Source organism: Hyla sarda, chromosome 10 (genome assembly GCF_029499605.1).
Source record: "Hyla sarda isolate aHylSar1 chromosome 10, aHylSar1.hap1, whole genome shotgun sequence".
NCBI classification, from domain to species: Eukaryota; Metazoa; Chordata; class Amphibia; order Anura; family Hylidae; genus Hyla; species Hyla sarda.
The window spans coordinates 71,374,938-71,397,020 of NC_079198.1; the positions used below are offsets into that span (position 1 = coordinate 71,374,938).

General features: G+C 44.3%; 1 protein-coding gene and 1 pseudogene across 3 annotated transcripts in view; both read right to left on the reverse strand.

Annotated features, from left to right (window-relative positions):
- Positions 1-218: 218 nt before the first annotated feature.
- ANAPC4 (anaphase promoting complex subunit 4) overlaps positions 219-22,083 on the reverse strand; it is a 70,939-nt gene continuing 49,074 nt past the window's right edge. For all 3 annotated transcript variants that reach the window (XM_056541908.1, XM_056541909.1, XM_056541910.1), the window contains 11 exons: positions 21,347-21,403; positions 21,210-21,266; positions 20,821-20,914; positions 18,992-19,089; positions 18,831-18,892; positions 17,499-17,537; positions 17,310-17,411; positions 15,528-15,605; positions 13,930-14,097; positions 7,008-7,131; positions 219-763 (listed from right to left, as the gene is read on the reverse strand). In XM_056541908.1, the coding sequence (XP_056397883.1) occupies positions 569-763; positions 7,008-7,131; positions 13,930-14,097; positions 15,528-15,605; positions 17,310-17,411; positions 17,499-17,537; positions 18,831-18,892; positions 18,992-19,089; positions 20,821-20,914; positions 21,210-21,266; positions 21,347-21,403 (1,074 nt within the window). In that variant the 3' untranslated portion in view covers positions 219-568. The remainder of the gene's footprint in view (positions 764-7,007; positions 7,132-13,929; positions 14,098-15,527; positions 15,606-17,309; positions 17,412-17,498; positions 17,538-18,830; positions 18,893-18,991; positions 19,090-20,820; positions 20,915-21,209; positions 21,267-21,346; positions 21,404-22,083) is intronic.
- Positions 1,339-1,453, reverse strand: LOC130294752 (U2 spliceosomal RNA; annotated as a pseudogene).

Genomic DNA, 22,083 nt, shown 5'->3' on the forward strand with positions numbered 1-22,083 from the left:
CCCTTAGACTTTTATCTTTGGGGTCATCTGAAGGCAATTGTCTATGCTGTGAAGATACTAGACGTGCAGCACCTGAAACTACGGATACTGGAAGCCTGTACTAGCATTTCTCCTGCGGTGTTGCTATCAGTATGTGAAGAGTGGGAGAAGAGGGTTGCATTGACAATCCAACACAATGGGAAGCACATTGAACACATTTTATAAGTGGTCAGAAACTTGTAAATAACTCATGAAAGAATAAAGTTACGTTAAAACCAAGCTCATCATTGTTTTTCTTGTGAAATTCCCAATACGTTTGCTGTGTCACATGACCCTCTTCCTATTGAAAAAACAAAAGTTGGATTCAAAATGGCCGACTTCAAAATGGCCACCATGGTCACCACCCATCTTGAAAAGTTTCCCCCCTCACATATACTAATGTGCCACAAACAGGAAGTTAATATCACCAACCATTCCCATTTTATTAAGGTGTATCCATATAAATGGCCCACCCTGTATAAAAACATAACTAAATGAGCTTCACAGAAGTCTACTAAAGAGGATTCAAGGTCTGTGCTTTCATATATGATCAGGACTCCAAGCTTTCTTCTGTAACATCTGCTGCTTCTAGGCCTTTGTTCTGTGCATCGTCTGTGGATTGATCCAAGTCTTCCTCTGTTACGTCTTGAGAATGTGATTCTTCTTCCTCCTCCTCTTCATCAGCCTCTCCATCATCTTCCACATCCATTTCAAACACTCGCACATGTCGCAGATTGGAACTTAGCTGCAAGATAAAGAGGTAGAAAACAATTAATTCATCCACTTTTAAAAATAGGTAATGATAATGAAGTATGATTGGTGTGACTGTGGTTTGCAAGGTAAAGAAGCCCCTATTACAAATAAACAACAGGAAATTGTTTTTTATTTATATCTTATGTGTATAATGGTGACACGGTCTAGAGAAGCACGTACGACGCAGTCACTCAGTTCAGACAAATAAAGGAAACCTGTCAGCTGTCACAGTCACTACAATGCACTAGGATTTCAATGAGCCAGGAACTCTGTATACGGTCAAGGAGGCAATTCTCTGTTGTTGCTTTTTCCTTGGTGGGCTTTACTGACAGATAGAAACCATAGATACCTGCCAGACCCCCCCCCCAAAAAAAAAGGGGAGAAACAGTCCTGACTGTAACCCTGGAATCTTCCAAGTAGTCATGAAACCCCGGCGCGACCTGCCACAGCGAGTCACATATGTCTCTTGAAAGCAGGTATGCCAGAGGCATACCTCAACCGACTTAACACAATGTCATATCAGGTCCAGGGGGCCCCCGTATACAGTCCCAGAAAAAAAAGAGCCATATAGGGTCAAAGCATGGGGTTACTAGATATGGTCCCTAGATAGGGGACGTATCAGGGAGAAAACTCATAAGAACAGATAGAACACTTTATCTTCGCCAAAAGGCCGAGAAGTGATACATAATACACGCTAAGGCTGTAATTTTGTGTCCCTAGAGGTCACAAGGGTGCATGCATGGAAAATAAGGCACAATTTAAGTATAATCCACTAAAGGGCCCCAAACACCACTAAATGACCTGAGAGACCAGCAGCAGAGAGTACTTTTTTTTTTAAATGCACACATGTAAGGCTCCTTTCACACTAGATTATTGTTCCGTTTAGGGACATGGGAACTGGAGGCTCCTGAGTCACCTGGAAGACAGAAGGATAAATGGCCAAGAAGAGTGGTACAGAAAGACCGCCCCACCAATGTAATCGCAGAGAAGCCTACGCAGGATCGCTACCCACGCCCGAGACCTCAACCATTGCTAAGGCCCAAAGAACCCGGAGAGCCAAACCAAAAAAAGAGTGCACGCCACCGCAGTCTAGGTTAGTGTCCCAGCCAAGGAGACAAACCAGAGTTGGACCCCAGCGGTCCGAGAAGACCAGAGCACTCCTAAGCAATGTCCCGTCAGGACGGGAATGGAGGAAAAAAAACAAAAGGGAACCCAACAGAGATTCCCAGGTACAGGGCAAAGGAAGGTCACTCTAAAAGACTGTAGTGTCGGTGTCACACAACCGACACTGTTAAGGGAAGGATAAACACCCCCTTCCAGAGAGATTGCGCCAAGTGAGGAAAAGAGCAATGGCAAGACCCAAACAACAGACAGAGGCTAGACTGGCTGTCGCTGAGTCATACTTGAGTGCGAAAACGCCTCCAACAGAGGAGAACACCAAGGCTACATGAGCAGCAGAGGATAATCCAAAAAAAAAAAAAACAGGAAGAGAGCCAGGCTGCAATGGTGGGCAGTAAACACACAAGCATAGACAAGGAAAAAGCTCTACTGAATGCTTTTAGCAAAAAACAAAGGGCCCAGCCAGATACCCCATCTATATAGTGGAAAGAAAGAGATAGCTCTATCTTGGCAGAAGAGAGCGCTCAGCGAAATAGTCCCAATGTAGGGGAAAAAACAAGGGTTGGTCGAGAGAAAACCCAGGCACCGACCACGCCAGCACCCTGATCCCCGTACTTTCTGGAAGGGGGATTGACAGTGCGCCAAGTACGGCAACAGGACAAAGTACTGGGCAGACAGAGCCCCCCAGGAACCCTACGACAACATATAGAGATATGGAGGGATCAGAATCCCGGACACAGGTGCTGGGTAAAGAAACCAAGACATGGCTACGAATGCGAGTAAGAGGCACACACATACAGCAACCAACAGTGGCGAGAGGAACACCCCATCGGGGTTAAACCCTGGACCAGATGTGTGCCAACTGAGCCATCCTAGACATGTTAAAGGCAACAGAGCAGATGCCTGAGACACCCAGCACAGGAAACCAGGAAACCCGCCCCAACAGGCCCTCTGCCAGAACAGAGGTGCTTAACCATTGCAGGACTTCAGAACAAGATCCCAGGAAGGCCAGAGGACCACCACACTGAACAGAAGGGAAGGTGGAGTCTACACTTGCAGAGGACCTAGCATACGTGGGGACACAGACACAAAGGGAACCACAGACATCCAAAGGTCTGGCAGAATGGATAACAGACTCAGCACCCAATGGTGTGTCAAAACCATGCCCCTCTCGGACCAAGTGGCATTCTCAGAAAAGGGGAAAAGAGAGTGCAGCTGTAGCCATGAAGAAACCATGGGCAGTGCAGGAGACGCCCACACCCCAACGCCTAATGGCGCTACACACCAGGACTGCAGTCGCAGATGCAAGAGATGAGGAATGCATGTAGACACAGAACAGGGCCCATAAACCCATAGGCAGGCCGTGTGGAACTTCACAGGGAAGGAGTCACCGGACTGCCGTCACGGGAGCGGCAGGAATGGGAAAGGAGACCTGGTGTATTAGAAATCCATGCAGACACAGTCAGGCTAACTGGCATAGGGACCATGGCCACCCTGGTTCCGCATTTAGTACCACACACTAAAAGTTGGCTACCAGCCTCAAGCCATGAGAGCAGAAGGCATGTGGAGAGGGACCTGGTAAAGTAGTGAACCCCATGAACCAGCATGTGGCGCATTACAGAGGATCCAAGGAACAACATGGGGAGACCCCCTCAGAACTACTTCTTGGCAGTGGGTTACCTGAACTTCCCCCACGTTGTGGGAAGTGTATGGCAGTTAACCCGATGTAGCAGTAAACCACAGGAACAGCCATCTGGCTGACTGCTGGAGGATTCCTGAACACACATGATACTCCTTCGAACCCTCCCACAGACAGTGGGGCACAGGAACGCCCCCAGGAACCCTCTGACAGAGTCCGCACACTAACAGTGAGGTACGGGAAGCCACACCATGCACGCGGTGGCCCAGAGATGGGAGACCGACAGTGGCGGAAACTGAACAGACAATGGTCTGGCGCAATGAGTGCCCCCTCAGGCACTGGTGATATGGGGACACAGTCGAATAGGCAATGACTGAGCTCCTTTGACGCATGTGGAAGGGCAGTGAAGCCTAGGAACCATGAATAGAATCCCCGTCACCGTGGGAGATCGGGGGAGGCTTAGGAGCCACGGATTGCATACCCTTCGCCCTGCCTAGGGTCCACAGGACACACTAGGTCACTCCACCGGACACGAGCAGATAATTCGGCAGTGACCGGCGGCAGAGAAAACCGCGCAGACCACTGTCTGGCTTCCTGGTATGGGTCCATGTAGAAAACGGGCCACTCCAGCGCTAATGGTGGGGTACCGAAATCCAGCCACGGATGCGCCAGTCGAGAGGTGAGTGATAGGTGAGACTCCTGTCTGGTCTAATGAGAGCAGGTGCAATCCATGGCCTCACTTCCTGTGGGTGGGTATATCCTGCCAGGGAGGAGCCGACTATTTTCTTCCTAGTGTCAGCGCATCCTTGTGGCAAGAGCATATACCCATCAGTAAGGTGTCCCCCAATGAAGAGTAAGGTGTCCCCAAATGAATTTTTTTTAATACAAAGTACATTAGTTTTAATGAGAGTGCCCATTTAAAACTACGGGAGAGTTAGAGTGCCTTGAGAGGCTGTGTGACAAACTGTTTCCTCTCAGGGGACAATTGCCAGTGGTGTGAGATAATACAATTTAAGTTTAATTTGCTGGGCTGCCGGTTGAAGGCCACTTGTATAATGAGATCAAAGAAAGAAAAAAGGAGACCACACAAGGCGCCTAGCGCATTATCCCTGATAAATCAAATGAAGAAAGTGGATGGTATGTGCTCACCTGGAGCGCAAAGGATATGCGCATATAACCCAAAGCAATGGGTAAAAGGTGTTCTATGGATTCCCTGGAGGAGTTGCGAAGCTGTGGGAAGGTGGATAAGGGCCGGTGTCCGTCCACAAGTGGTAGGCTAAAAGCAGTAGACAAGTTCCCCTCTAGGCGCAAACCACTCTCCGAATGGAAGCGAGTGAGATGATATATTTAGAGTTAAAATTCTTTTATTTAAATCTAAAACCAATGATGCGTTTCGGGTATACACTCTTCCTCAGATGCCAATCTGAGGAAGGGTGTATACCCGAAAAGCGTTGTTGGTTTTAGATTTAAATAAAAGAATTTTAATTCTAAATATATCATCTCACTCGATTCCATTCGGAGAGTGGTTTGCGCCTAGAGGGGAACTTTTCTACTGCTTTTAGCCTACTTGTATAATGAGGGCAAATTTAAAGTGTTTAGTTAGTGCTGGACAAGCTGGTTTTGTATCATGCCAATGTGAATACACCTGTATTTTTGTGTTTGAAAATAAAAAGGAGAAGCCCTGCATGTGAACTGTGTCAAGTTCTCTTTAAATACGATCAAATGCACATATAACCATACAATCCATGCAGGGGTCAAGTCCTTGGAACTAATGGTGGGAACTTAAAGGGGTACTCCGGTGTAAAAAATAAATGTTTTAAATCAACTGGTGCCAGAAAGTTAAACAGATTTGTAAATCCCTTCTATTTAAAAATCTTAATGTGATTAGTATTCCAGTACTTATCAGATGCTGTATGCTCCACAGGTTATTTTCTTTTCTGTATGACCACAGTGCTCTCTGCTTAAACCTCTATCCGTGTCAAGAACTGTCCAGAGCAGGAACAAATCCCCATAGCAAACCTATCCTGGACAATTCCTGACATGAACAGAGATGTCAGCAGAGAGCACTGTGATCAGACAGAAAAGAAATTCAAAAAGAAAAGTACTTCCTGTGGAGCATACAGCAGCTCATAAGTACTGGAAGGTTTAAGATTTTTTTTTACAGAAGGAATTTACCAATCTGAAAAAGCTGTTTGATTGCCGGCACTTCTGAAAATCTTCAATTTATTGCAGGTAAAAACAGGATACAAAAGTATAAAAGCAAACTTGTAGCATAGAATAGCAAGGTTGGCGCGTTTCAAGTGCGCATACCCTTGCACAGAAACCAAAATAAGAAATGGAATTCACAGGTATACGGTATATAGGGAGGAAAAGGGGGAGGAAGGAGGGGAAAACATCTGAACTTAACCTCATCATTACTTTTTACACAGGATATAGAATTCCCTATATCAGACACACTAAAAGCATTGAAAAGCATGAATATACTATAAAACAGAAAGAGGCAGAGCTTCCCATGGGATGGTATTGCTGGATTCTAGGTGTGTTCGTGTAGGAACAAAAACTAGCAAAACTGCTCACCTTTGGTATTTGGTGTATGAGCAACAACTACTGTGTCCGTAGGTATCCAAGGAAGTGGTGCCGCTTTTCCGGGGTCGGTGTGGAGAGATTCCAGGCCGATGGTTATAATGGAAAGAGATGCAGGAAAAAAACGGAATGATAGCGCAATCCACTCAGATGTTGGTTTGAATAATAATAATCTTTATTAAAGCCAAATCACAATGCGTTTCGAGACTTACACATGCCTCTTCCTCAGGTAAAAACAGGCTTTTTTTTACCTGAGGAAGAGGCATGTGTAAGCCTCGAAACGTGTTGTGATTTGGCTTTAATAAAGATTATTATTATTCAAACCAACATTTGAGTGGATTGTGCTATCATTCCGTTTTTTTTTCCTGCATCTCTTTCCATGAGATTGAAAAGAACAGGGGGCAAAATTGTTTAGCTGGATGAGGTATGGTATGTGAACATTTGTAAAGGGAAAATCCTAGTTTGTAAATATGACAAAAATGACAAATGGAACAACTCTGCAAATAGTCTTGTTTTGTGTCTGCAGGTCTTATTCAGACCAAGGTGTATTTATCGCAACAGACTACAGACGAACTAGGTAGTCAGAGCCAACTTGTTGCTAGCCAGTTAAATATATAGTAAGCAGTATGGGACAAATAGGAAGGAGACTGCACAGTGTTTGCTGTTAGTCTGTACTATAAAGACATGTCCCCTCGACATGGATTTGTAGGATATTTAATAGTGCTTTGTGCAAAGTTGCTTTTCATTTTAGATGCTTTGAATGATACATATAATTGGTTGCAGAGGTGACCTTCCCTTAAAAGAATTGTGAATTCTTACCTCAGTGTGCTACAGTAGAAATGTTTTATTCTGAATGCATTGTTCCACATAGGTACTAACATATTACTGTACTTACCACAGATGCAACTTTGCGTACACCGTTCACAGACACATAGTGAGCTTTAATATTCTCCAGCATGCGCCACTGATTTTCCAGGTGAACAGTCCGAGTGGGAATGTCAGCACACTGCTCTTCCAGCCTGTCCAATATCACAAGAGTAAAACATTACTAAATTGAGGTATCACTTGGAAACACTAAACTGACTTAAGGGATTGGGGATTTTCTTTAAAATTGTGTTCTCTCTTTTTAAAGGTCGAAAGTTATCCTCTATTCACAGCTTAACTCCCACTGATCACAAGAACTACATCTATTGTCCAATGGGGAATGGAGCAGCAGTGCACATGCTCAGTCACTGTTCTATTCTCTGTCTATAAGACTTCCAAACACAGCCAAGGACACCATTCAGCAATGTTCAGAAGTCCCTTAAAAAATGAACAAAGTGGTGACTGAGCATCCAAGTTGCCGCTCCATCCTCTTTAAAGAGATTATCTAGGGACAGAAACACAGAGCTAATTTCTTCCAATAAACACAACTTGGCTCCATTTACCTCAATGGAACTAATCTGCAATACTACACACAGCCTGAGGACAGAGGTAGTGCTGTTTTTGGGAGTAATCAGCTCTGTGTTTTCTATCCCTGGATAACTTATTCACTTAAACATGCATGGCTTTGGGCTGTATCATGGCTGACTCCAGTGCTGCTACAGTGGGCTATTTCCCCCCTTCTGTCATACTGTGGGGGAGGTTTGGCTCCTAGGCATCCTCCACCGTCTTTCACAGGAAAAAATGTAATAATGTCTCCTGCTTCAACTTTCCCATGATAAAACTACTGCTACTAGAGTCCCTTTGTGTGGTGCCTAAGGATGTTCAGGAAGAGAAACATTTACTCACCTGAAATATTATTTTCCTGTAGTCCGAAGGCAGCACGAGTACCTGTTGTGCTGCATACTTACGCAATGTGTGGTGTTTCTCCTAGTCGTCTTATGCACCCTCCATGGGTTAATGAATGAATTAATGATCATTGCTAATAAAATTATTGTTCTGTACAATAGAGCAGGGGCTACACTTTCCTATTTAGATGTTATATTATCAAGCAGAGCACTGCTTAAATACTGGAGATACAGATATGGGTGGGATCGTTTGATCTCCCACTTCCTACTTACAAAACCTGATTAATATAAAATGGTAGTACACAGAGGCTGTATAACTTTTTACAAAGGATGTGGCTTCTATGCACTGCCGTAAAGGCAAAGTATGTATACATATATTCTCCACTAGAAGCATTGCCTATATATATTATATATATATATATATATATATATATATATATATATATATATATAGGATATCGGATCAGGCAGATCGCAGAATAATGGAACCTTTAAAGGAGCGCAACCTCTGGATTGGAATAAAGCTTGGTTTATTGGATAAGATACAACGCACAGACATATAAGCGTTTCTCGCTCGGACCGGGCTCCTCTTCAGGCAGAAAAATTTTCCGCCTGAAGAAGAGCCCGGTCCGGCCGAGAAACGCTTATATGTCTGTGCGTTGTATCTTATCCAATAAACTAAGCTTTTATTCAAATCCAGAGGTTGCGCTCCTTTAAAGGTTCTATTTTTATGCGATCTGCCTGATCCGATATTCTACTGATTACTGGACTCCCTAGTTGGAACTCCAGAAGAACCAGGACGCTGCACCTGCATTACATGCTACCATAGGTGTTATGCTCTCAGCATAACACCCCAAGGTAAGGGTCCACTCTGCTGGCCCCCTCGTTTTCTTTGTTCTATTTAATACTGGTCTTCCAGTTCTGCACGAGGTGCGCACCGGTCTTTTGTTCTTGTGTGTGTATATACATACATACACACACACACACACACACACACACACACAAATTTGTCAGATTCCATATGTCTGGTGTATGAACACATTAAAATGAACTACATGATTTTTGTGTTTTTAAACATTTCACTTGGGCCGGGCTCACACTACAGAATTGCGACAAAAATTCCGCTGAGTCGGAAATTCCGGTGCAGCAGAATCCCATTGCTGGCAATGGGATACCGCTACACAGTGCACAGAATTTCAGCGGCGGATGTTCCACATCTGAAATTCCACCGCCAAAAGAATTAACTTGTTCATTTTTCTGGCGGAATCTGCTAAGCATAAAATCCACAGAAAACCATTAACAACACTATTTTTCATGCCAAATAGTTAGAGCATGCTGAAAGGTAAAACGATTTCATGTTTCATCCAGACATTTCGATTAAAAAAAGCATAATAAAGAATGATTTCACTGTTTTGCACTTTGTGGTGTGCCACTGATTTTTTGTACTTCTGTTACAGGATTGAAGAGCCCCTCCATTTAGTACCTGTTGACAGTATCTATTTTAGCACCAACATCCTCAGTCTGGAGGGAAAGACCTTTTTTTTTGTTACCTACACTAAGCAGAGACTGGACCATACTTCTATAAGTATTTCTTCTCTACATTTGTCCCCAGACACCTTCTGTGTTTATGCTTTTACACTTCCTTTTTTTTCTTTGTATATACAGTGGAGCAATACAGTATTTAGTCAGCCACCAATTGTGCAAGGTCTTCCACTTAAAAAGAGAGAGGCCTGTAATTTTCATCATAGGTATACCTCAACTATGAGAGACATAATGAGAAGAAAAAAATTCATAAAATCACATTGACTGATTTTTAATGAATTTGAAAATTATTTTGGGAAAATAAGTATTAGGTCAATAACAAAAGTTCATCTCAGTACTTTGTTATATACCCTTTGTTGGCAGTGCCAAGAAGTCAAACGTTTTCTGTAAGTCTTCACAAGGTTTTCACACACTGTTGCTGGTATTTTGGCCCATTCCTCCATGCAGATCTCTTCTAGAGCAGTGATGTTTTGGGGCTGTCGCTGGGCAACACAGACTTTCAACTCTCTCCAAAGGTTTTCTATGGGTTTGAGATCTGAAGACTGGCTAGGCCACTCCAGGACCTTGAAATGCTTCTTATGAAGCCACTCCTTTGCTGCCCGAGCGGTGTATTTGGGATCATTGTCATGCTGAATGACCCAGCCACGTTTCATCTTCAATGCCCTTGCTGATGGCCCCATTCATTCTTTCCTTTACAGGATCAGTCGTCCTGGTCCCTTAGCAGAAAAACAGCCCCAAAGCATGATGTTTCCACCCCCATGCTTCACAGTAGGTATAGTGTTCTTTGGATGCAATTCAGCATTCTTTCTCCTCCAAACACGAGTTGAGTTTTTACAAAAAAGTTCTACTTTGGTTTATTCTGACCATACGACATTCTCCCAATATTCTTCTGGATTGTCCTTGTGCAAAACCAGGTAGGGGGAATGGCAGGAGAGAGCCGCCAGCTCCAAAACTCTCCTAATGGAAGTGACCGCAATGAGGAAGGCCACCCTCCAGGAAAGGATATGAAGAGAAATGTCCCGGAGAGGTTTGAAGGGAGTACCCTGCAAGGCACTGAGAACCAGATTCAGGTCCCACGGGGGAGTAGGGGATCTGTACGGCGGAGCCGCATGAGCAACACCCTGCAGAAAAGTGCAGATGTAAGGGTCGAACACAAGGGGACGCTGTAAGAGAATGGAGAGAGCGGATACATGACCCTTAAGGGAACTGAGAGCCAAGCGATGTTCCAGCCCAGACTGTAAAAAGAAAAGGCGGCGTGGAATGGAGAACACAACTGGGGAGAAGGATTCAGATTCACACCATCGAAAGTAGGACCACCATGTACAGGGATACATGTTCGCAGCGAAAGGCTTGCGTGCCCTGATCATTGTGCGGATCACCTGGGGAGAGAACCCCCTGGCCCTCAGAACCACGGTTTTAATCGCCACGCCATCAAATGCAGCGACAGTAAAATGGGGTGGCAAAGAGGACCCTGAGAGAGCAGGTCGGGACGAACTGGGAGTCGCAGTGCTACCTCGACGTACCACGCGCGCCTGGGCAAGTCCGGAGCCACGAGAATGGAAGGGACGTCCTCCGCTTTGAGTTTCCTCAGGACCCTGGGAAGGAGAGGAAGAGGAGGGATAAGATAGGAGAGGATGAAGTGCGACCAGGGGATCACTAAGGCGTCTACAGCTAGGGCCAGAGGATCTCGGGACTTCGCAACAAAGCGGGGAACTTTCTGTTTGTGGCGGGACGCAAAGAGGTCCACGTCCAGAGTGCCCCAGAGGCTGCATATCTCCGCAAACACCTCTGGATGAAGAGACCACTCACTGGGGTCAGCCAAGGAGCGACTAAGGAAGTCCGCCTCCCAATTTTCCACCCACGGGATGTAAATCGCTGAGATGGGAGGGAACTCTGAGTTCCGCCCAGAGAAGAATTCTGGAGACCTCGGCCATCGCTGCGGGGCTGCGAGTGCCGCCCTGGCGATTGACATATGCCACAGCCGTGGAGTTGTCTGACTGGACACGAACAGGATGGTCCTGGAGAAGGACTGGAATCCCCTATAACTTGGACCACTGTCCAGGCGCGCGCACCCAGCCATGAGGACGCCGCCTGGTATCGCTACTGATCGTCTGCATCCAATTACCGCATCTTCACCACCACTACCACCCATACGGCCGGATGCATCCCGTGCCATACCAGGAGGACACTGGGAATTCATCCATTGCGCAGACGCTGTCATCGAGCCGGCTGCCCAGCCGTGCCAATCTGCAGCACGGAACCCAGCTTCTGCAGGGCTACCATCCCGGGACCTCGTAGATCAGCGGTACGGTGAGTGGTGCAGAGCACCAGTTATATCTTACATTATTGCGGAACACTGCTAAACTCTCATCCGCAAATAGCAACATTGTATGCAACAGTTAAATAAGAGACTATTAACTATTCAAGAACTATCATTGCGCAACCAGGTGGCTGTAATATAAACAAATCGATTCATTTATTTCTAATCTATTCAACATTTTTTCTATATTTTACCATTGTATATGATAAATTTACTAGTCCATAGCAAGGGTCCTTTATTTTTTCAATTTCATTTTAATAAATATCAATTAATTTAATAATCTAATACACAACCAGTCTGTCATTTTTACATATCATATTTATATTTTATTTATATTTATTCAATTATATATATCTTGAGGTCTGCATCACATTTTAGTTTTCACATTCCTCTTTTGGCACGCAGATAGAGAGATAGAGAGACCTCCGCCTGCGTCCCAGCTGATCGGAACATCGCGATTTTATCGCGATGTCCCGATCATCCCGACTGAGCTGCCGGGAAGCATTTACTTTCGTTTTCAGACGCGGCGGTCAACTTTGATCGTCGTGTCTGAAGGGTTAACAGCACGCGGCACAACGATCGGTGCCGCACGCTGTTAGCCCAGGGTCCCGGCTATGATTAGCAGCCGGGACCGACCCGGTGTGATGCGGGGTCACGGCGTGACCCCGTTTTTAACACCGGAAGCAGGCTCAGGACGTACAGGTACGTCCTATGTCCTTAAGGGGTTAAAGACCCCCTGCTCTTCGGTCGCCTCACTTGGAGGGAGGCCGAATTAAAGAAAAACTGCCGGCCTGCGGCCGAAGCGAAGAAGATGCCTTCCGTGTGCTCACAGTGGAGCCGCCGGAAGAATGCGGGGCTGTAAAATATGCCTCAGTGAATAAAGTTGGCCCCAGAGACTGCTGAAATACAGTAAATATTCCATCTGCACCACTGCTTCTGTCCCCTGACATCAGAATGGCCGAGCATAAACCATCCCCAGAATGAATAAAGAGGAGTGTGCCGCCTGCGTCCCAGCTGATCGGAACATCGCGATTTTATCGCGATGTCCCGATCAGTCCGACTGAGCTGCCGGGAAGCATTTACTTTCGTATTCAGACGCGGCGGTTAACTTTGATCGCCGCGTCTGAAGGGTTAACAGCACGCGGCACAACGATCGGTGCCGCACGCTGTTAGCCCAGGGTCCCGGCTATGATTAGCAGCCGGGACCGACCCGGTGTGATGCGGGGTCACGGCGTGACCCCGTTTTTAACACCGGGAGCGGGCTCAGGACGTACAGGTACGTCCTAAGTCCTTAAGGGGTTAAAGACCCCCTGCGCTTCGGTCGCCTCACTTGGAGGGAGGCCGAATTGAAGAAAAACTGCCGGCCTGCGGCCGAAGCAAAGAAGATGCCTTCCGTGTGCTCACAGCGCAGCCGCCGGAAGAATGCGGGGCTGTAAAATATGCCCCAGTGAATAAAGTTGGCCCCAGAGGCTGCTGAAATGCAGTAAATATTCCATCTGCACCACTGCTTCTGTCCCCTGACTTCAGAATGGCCGAGCATAAACCATCCCCAGAATGAATAAAGAGGAGTGTGCCCAAAACAGGGGCACTACAAAGGTTGAAATAATTCCTGGCTGAGACAGCGAGACGAGCAGGTTAGATAGGGGGACCTGAACCCAAAGGTGCAACCTCAGGTGCTGACTGGTGGAGAGAAGGGGTTGACTCCTTGTGCATAACTGGATGCCTGTGACCCTTCTTTTCAAATGGGGGAACAGTGAGTGCTATGCTCCAGAGCCCCCACCTAAAAAGAGATAAATAAAAGGGAGGAAACTAAGCAAAAACTGATAGCTCAGAGTCTGTAGGCGGGGTATATGCTGCTTGGAGGGGCCAACTTTCTTTTTGTTGCCCAGTGTCAGCCTCTTAGTGGCAGCAGCATATACCCACGGTCTCTATATAGAGCTGAACGAGAAATACTTATTTTCCATCATAATTTGCAATTAAATACTTTAAAAATCAGACAATGATTTTATGGATTTTTTTTCTCATTATGTCTCTCATAGAGGTATATCTATGATGAAATTTACAGGTCTCATCTTTTTAAGTGAGAGAACTTGCACAATTGGTGGCTGACTAAATACTTTTTTGCCTCACTGCATCTTCTCCATATATATATATTATAAATAAAGGCTATAAGTATGACTGCTTACCTCTTACTTGTGTTTCTAATAAAGTGACAATCTGTTTCATCAGAATATACTGAAGACAGTGGAAGAAGAGCTAAAATCCTGTCTTTTCCCTCAGGCTCGGTGTTATCTTTTAGTACCAAAGTCAGAACATCATCTTCATAAAAGCGAGCATCGAGACAACTGTAATGTCTAAAGACCAGATAGGACAAAATATTATTCATGACAATAACCAATACATTGAACACATTTTACATTATTCTGTCTTACTATTTTACACCATGCATATAGCTGCTCCATATGGTAATTCAAAGTGCACCTGTTGTCAACAAAAACTTTTTATATAATATAGATAATACCATTATATGTATATTTTTTACATACATTGGTTTAAAAATGTGTATACTTTTGTCCCTGCAGCTATTGCCTGTGTGCCTATGAAGAGTCCAAATACAGGAAGTGAGGGAGGACAAGCAGGGCTCTGTGGACTAAGAAAAAGCAGGACTGTGTGCACTGAGGCTCTATAAAATACTCCCAGCTCATACATCAGGATGATTGACAAGCCAGGAGCCAGCACAGAGCCCTGCTTCTCCTACCCTCACTTCCTGTATTTGGACTTCTCATAGAGACACACAGGCAATAGCTGCAGGGACAGCATTTCACCCAAAAATATACACAATTTTTAACCAATGTATAATACAAATATACATATAATGGTATTATCTACATTATATAAAAAGTTTCTGTTGACAACAGGTACACTAGTTAAATTGGCACTCTCATTAAAACTATTTTTTGCTAGTGCACTCCTTATGGTAAAAAAAAAGTTTTCTATGTTTTGTGTTTTAAAAAGCTGCCACTAGGTGTCTCCCTACTTGTCCAGAGCACATTACCCCCCATCTCTTGCACAGACTTTGGACTCCAGCTAGCCTGGCAGAAGTCCAAAATCAGAAAATGCAGTCTGGAGTGCTAAGGGGGGGTGTGTGCAGCCTTAGCCAATCATAGCTCATTTCACACACTGAACTGCTCTGGGCTGTGTGTAGCAGAGTGAGGGAGGAAGTTCTCCCCTGTTTGGCTTCAGATGATGTCATGCCTGCTGGGTAACGCCCCTTTACAGTCTGTGAATATGACTGACACTGAGCAGAAAATACAGAGCAATATCAAGGTAGGAAACTAAAAAATAAAAATAAAGGCAGGGGGTGGTTTATCATGATGGGGGCAGTGAACTGGGAGGATTATAAAATTTTACAAGATTATGAGAGGTACTCTTTAAAGTATGAACAAGTACTCAATAGCAGTGATGAAGCAGAGAAATGTTAAAGAGTAGCTATCATTTTGTTGCGACAGCAAGATACAAGCTCAACCTCCTGGCAATTCCGTAGATTTGCAGTGCAATTTTATGGGACTTCAGGCAATTCCACAGACTGCTCGCTTTAGCAGCTGACTACAGAGTTCCCAGGAGTTTGGAGATGGGATCCTGCTGCCGCAGAAAAGCCAAAGCCATGACTCTAATACCCTATAACCAATATTACCGTGATTGCTGAGAACTGTACTGGTGAAATAGGCTGTGGTCATTTACCATAACTGATTTAGGTTACACTGATAATACAGGCCATACTTACATTGATTCAGAATTTTCAATTGTGCTGCTGTTTAAGGACCTTCTAAATTTCACAGCAACAAATGCTTCATTCACAGCTCTGGAAATAAAACACCATAAACATAAAAGGAATTTTTTTTTTTTTTTTAAACTGTGTAATTGTGTATTATATACAAAATAAACCTCTACTTATGTCCAGCACTCCCATGGTGCCTTAGGTGTCCTGCTCCAGTCCCCAGTCCAATCTCCTTTGTGCTTCTGGGAGTCAACATGCTGCAGATCAGCTGATGTCCCGCCTCGGCGGTGATGGACTCAGCATCAGTGTGAAGGAAGTCCAATACAGTGGTCCCTCAAATTACAATATTAATTGGTTCCAGGACGACCATTGTATGTTGAAACCAATGTACGTTGAGACCATAACTCTATGGAAACCTGGTAATTGGTTCTGAAGCCACCAAAATGTCATCCAAAAATAGGAAAAAGTGAGAATTAAACAAAAATAAGTAGATAACTAAAATAGAGATAAAGCAAATTCTTACACGTAAAAGTAAAGATCTGCTGGGAGCTGTAAATCACTGTCTATGTCAGTGTTTCCCAAAGAGGGTGCCTCCAGCTGTTGCAAAACTACAACTCCCAGCATGCCCGGACAGCCGAAGGCTGTCCGGGCATGAATGGAGTTGTAGTTTTGCAACAGCTGGAGGCACCCTCTTTGGGAAACACTGGTCTATGTAGAGGACAGAAGCTTCTTCAGGGTTCTGTACAGAACATGCAATGTCCTAAAAAAAAAAATAGTAAAATGGAGCCGCCCTAACCTGATGCCCAAAGGAGCAGCTAACCCTGGCACAGGTAAAGAGTACAGAACATGTAATACCTCCCTGTACTGTAGGGGGCGCTACCAGACATCAGTCAGTGCATGCACTTCAGTAATACAGGGGTTTTACCAGTGAATGTCCATTCTGATTGGTCGGTTCTTCCAGCCATTGACACATTTCGCAGATTCCATAGCATTGTATATTGAGTCTGGTTTCAAGTTACAATGGTCCAGAAAAAAAACATTGTATGTTGAAACTATTGTATGTTGAGGCCATTGTAAGTTGAGGGATCACTGTACGTCACACTGCCGCTCAGCCTATCACCGGCCAAGGAGGGACACTGCTGTTGCCATCGATAAGCTGAGCTGCAGAGTCTTGACCCCCAGAAGCAGGAAGAGAAACAGACCGAAACAGGACACTGGAGACACCGTGGGAGCTGCAGTGATATCCAGTCTTAGGAGATCGTGTGGGGCCCAGCGGTCGGTCCCCGTGCGAATAGACACTTATCCCCGATGATGCATAGGGGATAAGTGTCTAATAAGTTTAGTTCCCCAAAGTATCCCTTTAAGTTTCTGGCATTAACTTACACCCCATCAGCTGAGATCCATGTGCAAAATTAATGAGGGGGAGGTTAAGAGATTGCTGCTGGCCAAACAGCTGAAGTGTAAGGCCAGTTTAATGTTTAGCTTTAGGGCTACAGAGCACAAAGGCATCCAAGGGTGGATTCAGACAGGATAGAAATTAAAAAAGAAAAGAACTTTCTCTGTAGTATACAGCAGCTGATAAGTACTGGAAGGATTAAGATTTTTATATAGAAGTAATTTACAAATCTGTTTAACTTTCTGGTGCCAGTTGAGTACCCCTTTAACTCCAGCTTCACAAAAGATTTTCCAAACAAAGAAAACAAGTACCGTAAATAAATTTTCTTAAATATAGACAAACATAGAAATTTTAAATAAACGCATTTCAGTTTGGTATTAGTTCTTTAATACCTTGAAACATCTGTAGGCTGCCTGAAAATGAACAGTTTGGTGTCAGAGTCTTCCATCATACGGAACATAACATAGTGCAGATTCTGTGATTTATCATTCCAGCTGCAAAACAAGATAGAAAAGAGTGTGCAATAAGCTTGCATTCCAATATTTCAGAAATAAGTTGTTTTAAAGTAATAAAGAACTTACAGGGATGGTAGAGACATCAGCCTTGGACAAGAATCCTCACTGCAAGAAAATCAGGAACATATTAAGTTGCTAAACTCTAGTCCTATATCAGTACTAATCCAACATGTAGAACAACTGCGCATGGAACTATATACTGCTGCTGGTACCTTAAAAGCTGTACATGTGTACACACCATTTAGCAAGTATTATTAACTGTTTCCTTAAAAAAGGTACAGTGCAGACCAGAAAGCCATTTCATTCTTATATTTTTACAACACTCCTCACACTCCATCTCAGAGAATGCTTCCTCTCAACTGCTATGAAACATTTCTAATGTAACTCAATATTATTGTCCTCAATAACTCTCATCTCTTAAGATTGATAAGACAGAAAAAAAAAAAAAAAGCCGGTTTTGCGGAGGCGCTGCACAAGAACATGAAGCGAGGACTCGAGCAGCACAGGACAATAAAATGCTTTTATTGGTATAATGGGGACAACGCGTTTCGGCCCAAGAAAATGCTTGTTATGGTACTGTAGAGCTGGGTAGAGGTCCTGTGTGTGTCTGTGCTGCCGCCGGTCCGGCGGCAGCACAGAGGCACGCAGGACCTCTACCCAGCTCTACAGTACCTACATTACTATCGGCCCCCATTACTGGGGTTCGATACCGGTAGGAGCGCAGCAGCCAACTTACGCCATTGACCCAACCCATGCTGATCGCCGCACCAACCAATCCACGGTTGTACAAGGTGGGTATCTCACTGTGGTGTGGTGAAGGGCACACACCAGCAGATACCCCTCATAAGGGAGCGCCCCCTGTGTTTTTTTTATCCTTCTCTAAGCATCTCTTAAGATTGATAACTAAGCTTTTCTTCAAATCTGCAAACATACATAATCATTCAAACATACTATGCATTTCCTTTTTCGTCTGTAAACCAGTGTTTCCAAACCTGTGGCTCTCCAGCTGTTGCAAAACAACAAGGTGACTCAGTGGTTAGCACTGTTGCTTTGCAGAATTGGGCCCCTAGATTCAGATCCCACAAAGGACAACATCTGCAAAGAATTGGTCTGTTCTCTCCATGTTTGCATAGTTTTTACTCCGGTTTCCTCCCACACCCTAAAAACATACTGATAGGTGAATGTACATAGTGAGCCTCAAAGGGTTTTTAGGCACCGAATTCAGTGATATTAGGCACGGCAGAAGATGTTGGTGACCTATAAATAAATAATCCTATCATGCCCGGACAGCTGAAGGCATGGTTAGAATTGGAGTTTCGCAACAGCTGGACAGCCACAGGTTGGGAAACAATGCTATAAGAGATTACCCAACTTATATAAATCTGCTGCAAAATGTACCTCTTTGATGCATAATATAAAGGAATACTGAGTTTTTGATGAACAGACCTCCCGATTACATCCTGAAAATAAAAAACATGATAAAAATGACCACACAAAAAGTAATTGTTAACTTTCAAACAAAAACTGAACAAAAAACTTTAAACAAAAAGCAGCCTTACAGCGGGTTTAGCCAGGCATTGGTCAATAACAGCTTCCATTTGTCGTTTCACAAAATGAAGTGATTTCTCTGGATAATAAGGAAACAGCAATGGACTCTCTATAGAGAAAAGAGCCTTACGTTAATATTGTACATGTCTTGTATTACATCACATTGTGTATACAATTACTTGTAATGCTCCTTTATTAGATAATGTTCTTTAAAGGTGATGTGATTCTTTGTTTCGTACAGTCATCTAATTCTTTATATTAGTTTACTGGCTAGATGTTTAACAGCCTGCATTAGTATAGCTTGTTCCCCGTGTAGCCATAATAGTACTCACTACCTCTAGCATACAGTACATCAAGAGAGTTTTTGTAATGTGCCTCCGCTAGCCAGAATACCTGTCAGCAGATTATTTTAACTTGCTGCTCCTCCATTGATGTATGCCAGGCAGTCTAGCTTCATGCATTCTCTAGCGGTGGAAAGACCATCTAAAGCACACCCAAACTTTATACAAAGAATACACATTTGCTTTAATTAAGTTGATCACAAATAACCCCAGCAGTACACCAACATCCATACAACAATGGTGCAGCACTCAGGTATCCAAAAAATGTGCAAGTTTATTCACTTATGTCACAGCAATGGCTCCATATATACATTACATATAGGAAAGAAATATCAGGCCCCAGGATAGGCCATTTATATTAGATCGGTGAGGGGTCAATTCCTAAGACCCCTAATGATCTGCTGTTTGAGGGGGCTGCAGTAATTATGCAACAGATGCCCCCTCTTCAATGTTTACATGGGCTGCAAGCCTTCTCATACTTGAAAACACTGTACTTTTTGTAGCAGCACTGCATTACAGTGATCCCGCAACTTACAATGGCCTCAACATACAATAGTTTCAACATACAATGGCCTTTTCTGGACCATCGTAAGTTGAAACCAGACTCAACATACAATGTACAGACAGTCCAGATCTGTCATACCTGTCAATGGCTGGAAGAACCGACCAATGAAAATGGGCATTCAGTGGTAAAACCCCTGTATTACTGAAGCGTATGCACTGACTGGTGTCTGGTAGCGCCCCCTACAGTACAGGGAGGTATTACATGTTCTGTACTCTTTACCTGTGCCAGTGTTAGCTGCTCCTTTGGACACCAGATGAGGGCGACTCCATTACTTTATTAGGACATTGTGTGTACTGTACAGGACCCCGAAGAAGCTCCTGTCCTCTACATAGACCAGTGTTTCCCAAGCAGGGTGCCCCCAGCTGTTGCAAAACTACAACTCCCAGCATGCCCGGACAGCCAACGGCTGTCCGGGCATGCTGGGAGTTGTAGTTTTGCAACAGCTGGAGGCTCCCTGCTTGGGAAACACTGACATAGACAGTGATTTACAGCTCCCAGCAGATCTTTCCTACTTTTATATGTAAGGATTTGCTTTATCTATATTAGTTATCTACTTATTTTTCTTTAATTCTCACTTTTTCCTATTTTTGGATGACATTTTGGTGCCTTTAGAACCAATTACCAGGTTTCAATAGAGTTCTGGTCTCAACATACAATGGTTTCAACATACAATGGTCGTCCCAGAACCAATTAATATTGTAACTTGAGGGACCACTGTACTTACAGTGTAGTCCTGTTTACTTGAATGGGACAATGCTGCAATACCTAGTTTTGGGAGGTGGCAGGATCCTCCCCCCCCAATCTAATATTGATGGCCTATGTTGAGGATAGCTTGTCCATTTTAAAAGGCTGGATAACACCTTTAATAAATATTCATTAATACAATGTTTCACTCCAGAGAATTAAGAATATACAATTGAGTTATGTTCTTTACCTTTCAGAGGTGTACTGTTCTGGAGAAAATTAAACCACTGGTTCCCTTCTGTGCTAGGGGGAGACATCAAATTGTCATCTTCATCTTTCAAGTACTAAAGAGAATTCAAAAAGCAAGTTTTCACCTTTACACATCTTATGACATTGCACTTAGAGATTTCAGAGGACATGAATGGAGGGGGTCTGCACTCGGTGAACCTCCACCGGAGAATAAAGGGGCTGCGGCACTCCCTTAAACAATAGACCCTGTTGTTTTCTGACATAGAGATCTATGGATGCATGAAGTCATGTTATAGTCAAAGGAAATTTTCATAGAAGATCAAACAGTTTTCCAAGTTTATTCTATTTTGCAATTGGTCATGAAACAAAAAAAAAATAATAAAACTTTACCTGACCAACACGTTCTACATTGAAGTATTTGCCTTTCTGGTTATACAGGTCAGGTGCCTACAATAAATATACAGTATTACTAAAAATGTAATTCATGTATGTTGTGTAAGGGCCATATAATTATCATGGAGCCTTACCTCATTGAAGTGTTCTGTCAGAAAATCTGCCACAAACGTGATGTCTTTCTGAGTCATCTACACACAAAACATGTAACCAAATTAGAAAATATGTTGACACCAGTCATTTGATGTCTAAGACGCTTTTACATCACATCTATACTCTTGCCTTGAGTATACAGTGACCCCCCGACCTACGATGGCCCCGACATATGATGAAATCGACATACGATGGCCTCTCAGGGGCCATCGCATGTCGATGTCAGCATCGATATACGATGCTTTTTTATGTCGGGGCCATCGCATTGAGTGCTATCCGGCAGCGCCAAATGCTTAAGCTGCTGCCGGATACCAGCTTAATGTTCCCCGTGTGGTGCGGTAAGTATTACTTACCCCTCCACGATGCTCCGGGGTGCCCTCCGGGTCCAGCGCTGGTCTTCCGGTGTCTTCTCGGCCCTGTCCGATGACGTCAATACGCTGCTGCGCACGCCATCCAATAGGAATGGCGTACACAGCGGCGTAATGACGTCGCTACGCAGGCCCAGTAAGGCCTTGCGGAAGACAGAAGAGGACCGGAGAAGACAGAAGAGGACTGGAAAGACAGAAGAGGACCGGAGAAGACAGCGGAGAACCGGAGAAGACAGCGGAGAGCCCAGCGGAGGCCTGGGATCACCATCGGGAGCGGCGGGGACAGGCGAGTACAGCTTTCTATACTTTACATTGCACGGATCCCTCAACATACGATGGATTCGACAAAC